Source organism: Psammomys obesus, unplaced genomic scaffold (genome assembly GCF_907164565.1).
Source record: "Psammomys obesus unplaced genomic scaffold, mPsaObe1.curated_primary_1811, whole genome shotgun sequence".
Taxonomy (NCBI): Eukaryota; Metazoa; Chordata; class Mammalia; order Rodentia; family Muridae; genus Psammomys; species Psammomys obesus.
Genome location: NW_026585626.1, coordinates 10436630 through 10442009, shown reverse-complemented (window position 1 = coordinate 10442009; position 5380 = coordinate 10436630). Strand labels below are relative to the sequence as shown.

The window sequence follows — 5380 nt, the reverse complement described above, 5'->3', positions numbered from 1 at the left end:
TGTGTGTGTGTGTGTGTGTGTGTGTGTGTGTGTGTGTGTGTGTGTGTAATTTGAACTTAAAACACCGCCTACTTCCTAATTAAAGCCATACTGCCCTGGAGGAGAGGAAGTGCCACTGTGCTGTGGAGGAAGGTCACATGTTTTATACCTTGGAATCTGTCCAGAGTGAGGGGGGAGGGGAACCAACTGGCATCCTGCTTTATGCTCCTCATCCTGCCTTTCGCCTCACATAGCCCCCCCTCCCCCATCCCAGGGCAGGACAGGGTGAGTCATGTTTGTTTGTCTTTCCTTAGAGCCCCTCTCCCAGCACCCTTGGGAAAGGAGAGTCTAGAGGCGCTTTCTTACCAGGCTTGCTGACCCCCGCACCATGGCCCAATGCTGCTCCTCAGGTGAGCGGGCACCAGTTCCCTGTGCCAGGAGAAAGGGAGAAAAGAGGGTGTCATGGAGGCCAGCTCCCTCAGGGGTTTCGGACATGCAAAGAACAGTGGTAGAATGGCCGTGGCTCTGGCCAAAGCCCACAGCACCAGCACTTCAGCCTGCACTGCATTAGCCTGTGTGGGGCCTGGCCCTTCATCTGTTGACAGGCTGCTGTCCATGAAGAACTTGATTAGAAGGTTGTGGGCTGTGTTCCGAAGCTCCTGTGGCTTCAGGAACTTATATCAAATTGAAGCTGTGTAACTTGTTTCTGCTAAATCTGAAGATTGTCTTTAGCTTTCTCCCTTAAGGGAAATGCCATTGCCTCTAGGGTCCCAGAAACCATCTTTGTTGAATCACCCGCATTCCTTCTTGGTACTGCTGTCTGGGAAAAATACGGATATCTGTAGCTGAAATAATAGAGTTATCCATTCACCAGGAAAAAAAGAATCCTTGAGTATTTATTAAAGATAAAACAAATTGAAAAAGAGAATCCCCTAGGATATTAAGCACTAAAATAATTGTGAAAGCCTGAAAAACCGACTGTTTCAGCTAAAACAAAGACAAGAAAGATATATGTTAAGTAATAAAAATAGTACTTGTTTGAACATGTAAATTGTTTTTAATAAAATTGCTTCTTAGGGGGATAGGAGGAAATGCTTAAGCACAGGACAAATGTTCTAATACGTCGCAGCTTTGCACACCCAGGGCTGAGTGGCTTGGCTGATGAGAATTATGGGTGTCAAGTGCTCAGTCGGCACATGCCACACGTTTGTTACGTGTGATTGTGTACAGGAATTACAGCACATACGCAGATACTAATTATGAAAAAGGGTCTGTATACATTAAATTTAAAGCGTAATCACATCGTAGCTTACTATAGACAAAACAAGTTCGCCAGCTGGCATAGACTAGAGGGAACCTTTATTTGGTGGGGGTAAGGAAAAAAAACTTAGTGTTTACCTAATGTAGTTTGGTAGGCGAGAGAGAGTGGTGTGTGTGTGTGTGTGTGTGTGTGTGTGTGTGTGTGTGTGTGTGTGAAGAGAGAGAATTGAAATCGTCTGACAGAACGTCCTTGCACCTCTAAGGGGTATGCAGAATGAGAGAAGCCACTGCGCTGCTGTCCTCTATGGTGCAGACACAGAATGCGTCATAGCCAAGCTCTCTCTGAAGAGAATGCAGCATGGCCAGGCCCAGTGCTTTCCCTATGGCTGGGTAGTTCAACCTTCCCACAATGTCTGTGCAGTTCTTGCTAAGAAGGATTTTTCTTTTAAGCCTGTTAATTAATGACATCACGATGTGCTTTGGTGGCCGCCTTTGGTGCCTATCCTTCTGAGAGAGTGCGTGGCTCACATTTTTTTTTCCAGCTGTTTTTCTCCTCCACAGATCACTGGTAGGTGGGCATGCTAGCCCTGTCAGCTGCCCTGCTTCCTGGCTGCCCGGCTCTGAGCTCAGAAGCATGTTTGTTTATTTGATAAAGGCTGTGGGTTGTTTAGCTGGCCTGCGCTTTCTCGCTGTGTCTGCCGCTGTCAGGCACTGCACAGGCTTGGCAAGCACCCACTCCCGCTCCAGCGGGCTCCCAGCAGCTCTGACTGTCTGCTTGTTTCTTTGCAGCAACAGCAGCAGCAGCAACAGCAGCAGCAGCAGCAGCCGCCGCCACCGCCTCCGCAGCCGCAGCCGCAACCCCAGGCAGGCCCCAGGCTCCCCCCACGGCAGCCCACCGTGGCCTCATCCGCAGAGTCTGATGAGGAAAACCGGCAGAAGACCAGGCCACGAACCAAAATTTCCGTGGAAGCCCTGGGGATCCTTCAGAGCTTCATCCAAGACGTGGGCCTGTACCCGGATGAAGAAGCCATCCAGACTCTGTCGGCGCAGCTGGACCTCCCGAAGTACACCATCATCAAGTTCTTTCAGAACCAGCGGTACTACCTGAAGCACCATGGCAAGCTCAAGGACAACTCCGGCTTGGAGGTGGATGTGGCGGAGTACAAAGATGAGGAGTTGCTGAAGGATTTGGAAGAGAGTGTCCAGGATAAAAGCACCAACACCCTTTTCTCAGTGAAACTAGAGGGCGAGCTGTCGGTAGACGGGAGCACAGACATTAATGCCGACTTGAAAGACTGAGAGACAAGTGTTAACTTCAGCGGTACCACTCGCATTTACTAACAAAACGAAAAGCCCACCTTGTGTTCGCTCAGAAGCCCTTCATTGTTTATCGTTTGGCCAATGAATCTTCAGAAACTTGCACAAACAGGAAGTTGGAAGGACAGGACAGACTGCACTCAAGGTTTTACTCTGTTTTACAGACTGCTTGGCAGCCCCGGGTGAAGCATCAAGGATTGTTTGATGGTAGAGTTTGTGTTCAAGGGCCGCACCGAGGTGTCGCACCCTGTCAGCATGATACCAGAGATTGGTTTTCCTTTTAATTATTATTATTCTGGAGCCTCAAATAAGCATTATAACTTCTGTGATTATGATTGCCTTTCCTTTAATTATTTCTGTAACACTCCACACTGGTCTTTGGAAACTGGCCCCTTATTTTAAAGAGGAAAAGGAAAAAAAAAAAAAAAAGAGTTTGTTACTCGAATTGTATGTTAAAAAAGAACTATAGACTGTGGAATGCAGTTAAAGATAACATATGCCAACAAATGCCTTGTATTATATGGCACTGCCGTAATTAAAATTTGTTTTTTATTTTGGAAATAAAAGTTCACTGTACTTTTTTTTTCATGCTCATTGTTACTTTTTTTTTTTTTTTTTAAGGGAAAGAAAATGTGAAACACAATTTAGTCCTCGTTATTTATTTGTAGATCCTGCAACATCACGTTGTAATTAAGTTTTTGGAAATTTCTGTTAAGTGTAATGTTGCTTCTCTTGTTATCATACTGATTTCCTTTCTATTTATAACTGTATTTTGATGGGCAGTAAAACAAAGTGTCTTAAAAGTTTTAAATAGAGAAAATGTGCTTTACACAGTTGCCTATAAAAGTCTATGTTATCCAAGCAATTCACTCTAGAAGCTTCACTCTTGTTGTTGTATGCAATTTTTACTATCATGCAAATAAGCTTAGGTAAATAAAACTAATAGATCACCTTAGAAAATTATGCAATTAATGTGAAAATAATTGATGTTTGCAATGTGTCTTCCTTTGGTTTACAATCAATTTTAAAGCGACATCTGTATAAAATTTCTGTATAAAGGTGTATTTCTTTTTTTATGAGTTTATGACTATGAAAACACCAGCTATTTTGTTACAGCTGCTGTTTTTATAAGTGTATCACAATTTTCTTTATGCAGAAATGTGCTGATTAGGAGTGGCTATTGACTGTAACTACACGATTAAAATTGTTTGTATGGTATGCCATGGCAGGGTTTGTCTGCTTATGTGAAGTAACTTTAGCCAAGCTCAAGGACGGCCGTGTCACGTAGGTACATTGCTGATGCTTTCTTCGTGGTAGATGGCGGGCTCAGAAAAGAGCAACTGCGCTCTCCCCTGAAACACTGCATGCAATGCACATACATGCACATTTCTAAATAGGTGTGGAAGTTGACAATGCAGGTAATCTGCTTTGCTTACTACCCAGGACAGTCAAAGACCTCCACAGAGTTACTGCTGTAGTCTTAAGTACTTGGAAAGGCTATATCTGCCTTTTCCTCACAATCCTGCAATTATGGCAACACTTTTCTTTAAGCTAGAGTGTCTTCTTAAAAGCCATTAATAGTAGTATAACTGAGGGACCCTCTGTGTGAGAACCCTCCATATTAAGCATTTAGGGGAAGGAAGGGGTGTTGTGGTTTGGATTTTATTTGTTTTACAGGTTATACATAGGGAAGGTAGTAAGTAACCCTGAGTTCCTTTGGCTGCCATTGTCAAAACTGAGAACTACCTGGAGAAAATCAAAGTAATAGCCTGGCAATTCAAATGCCATTTCCAAACTGCTGCTGCCCAGTGGCAGGCATGCTGTGCTCCTAGGAAAACTTTTGGGGTTTTTGTTGTTGTTGTTGTTCTTGTTTTTCTTTGTATCCCTTTTTGGAGTTCCTTAACTGTTAATGGAGGGATGTTCATGGAGCCAGGGCGCTGCACTTCACGTCTTCCTGAGGAGCGTTTCCTCAGGCCTGGTGAGCTCATGTTTGGAGGCCGCAGGACCCTCCTATTGGTCTAAATCAGGCTCCTTGGAAACACCACTAACGCTTTATTCTGAGCAACTGCTTTGTAGCAAACTCATTTCCTATCCTTTTTATTAAGTGAGAAAACAGTGCAAACTTTGTTTCCTGAGGTTCAGAAAAGTAATTATTTGGGCCAAAGGCATTTGAATTAAAATAATGCAAGCTAAATTTCAAATGTTAAAATAAAAAAGCAGAAAACAACTAGCAATGCCACTAACTAAAGATTATCACCCACGGTCTCCTTTTCCCCAGGTTTGAAAGGGTCAACAGAACATCAAGTAGAACTGCTGTCATTTTTTTTCTTTAAAACAGCCCAGTGCTCAAGATCAATACATAGTTTTTTGAGGAGGAGAATCAGGTTGCAAATAAGATTTTTCCAATTCCTAACAGTCTGAAATAATTCTTTTGAAATGGTATTTTCTAGGAAACAAGTGTGTTGGAAAGCAACACAGTTGTGCCAGCAAAATGATGGGATGTTTTAACTTTAAGGTCAGTGTGCATTTATGTTACTTTAGGATGAAGCACATGTTAGCAAACCATCCGTGATGGTCATGACTGTGGGCAAAACTGTTGAAGACAGCCTATTTGGGAAGATGTCTCCTAGAGATCCCTGTTGTTCCTCCAGTGCCACGGAGGAACACGGTCACCCAATTCTCTCTTCTCTTGTTGCCCGTGGCTATTGGTGAGATGCCTTTAACAGCCTTCCTTGTGTCCCAGTGTTTCAGAGATGTTTGAACGCTGGGCAGGACATAGTGCTTCGTGCTGATAAGATGTTAGCGGAGTCAGGTAGTTTCCGGG

The 5380-nt window shown here is 43.8% G+C and overlaps 1 protein-coding gene across 4 annotated transcripts in view; it reads left to right on the top strand.

The window, feature by feature from the left end:
* Satb1 (SATB homeobox 1) overlaps window positions 1–3796 on the top strand; it is a 92365-nt gene extending 88569 nt beyond the window's left edge. For 3 of the 4 annotated variants that reach the window (XM_055614123.1, XM_055614105.1, XM_055614114.1), the window contains exon 11: window positions 2029–3795. In XM_055614123.1, the coding sequence (XP_055470098.1) occupies window positions 2029–2538 (510 nt within the window). In that variant the 3' untranslated portion in view covers window positions 2539–3795. Of the gene's footprint in view, window positions 1–293; window positions 390–2028 lie in introns of all 4 variants that reach the window. The other variant, XM_055614130.1, reaches the window with a different exon arrangement.
* Window positions 3797–5380: the final 1584 nt, after the last annotated feature.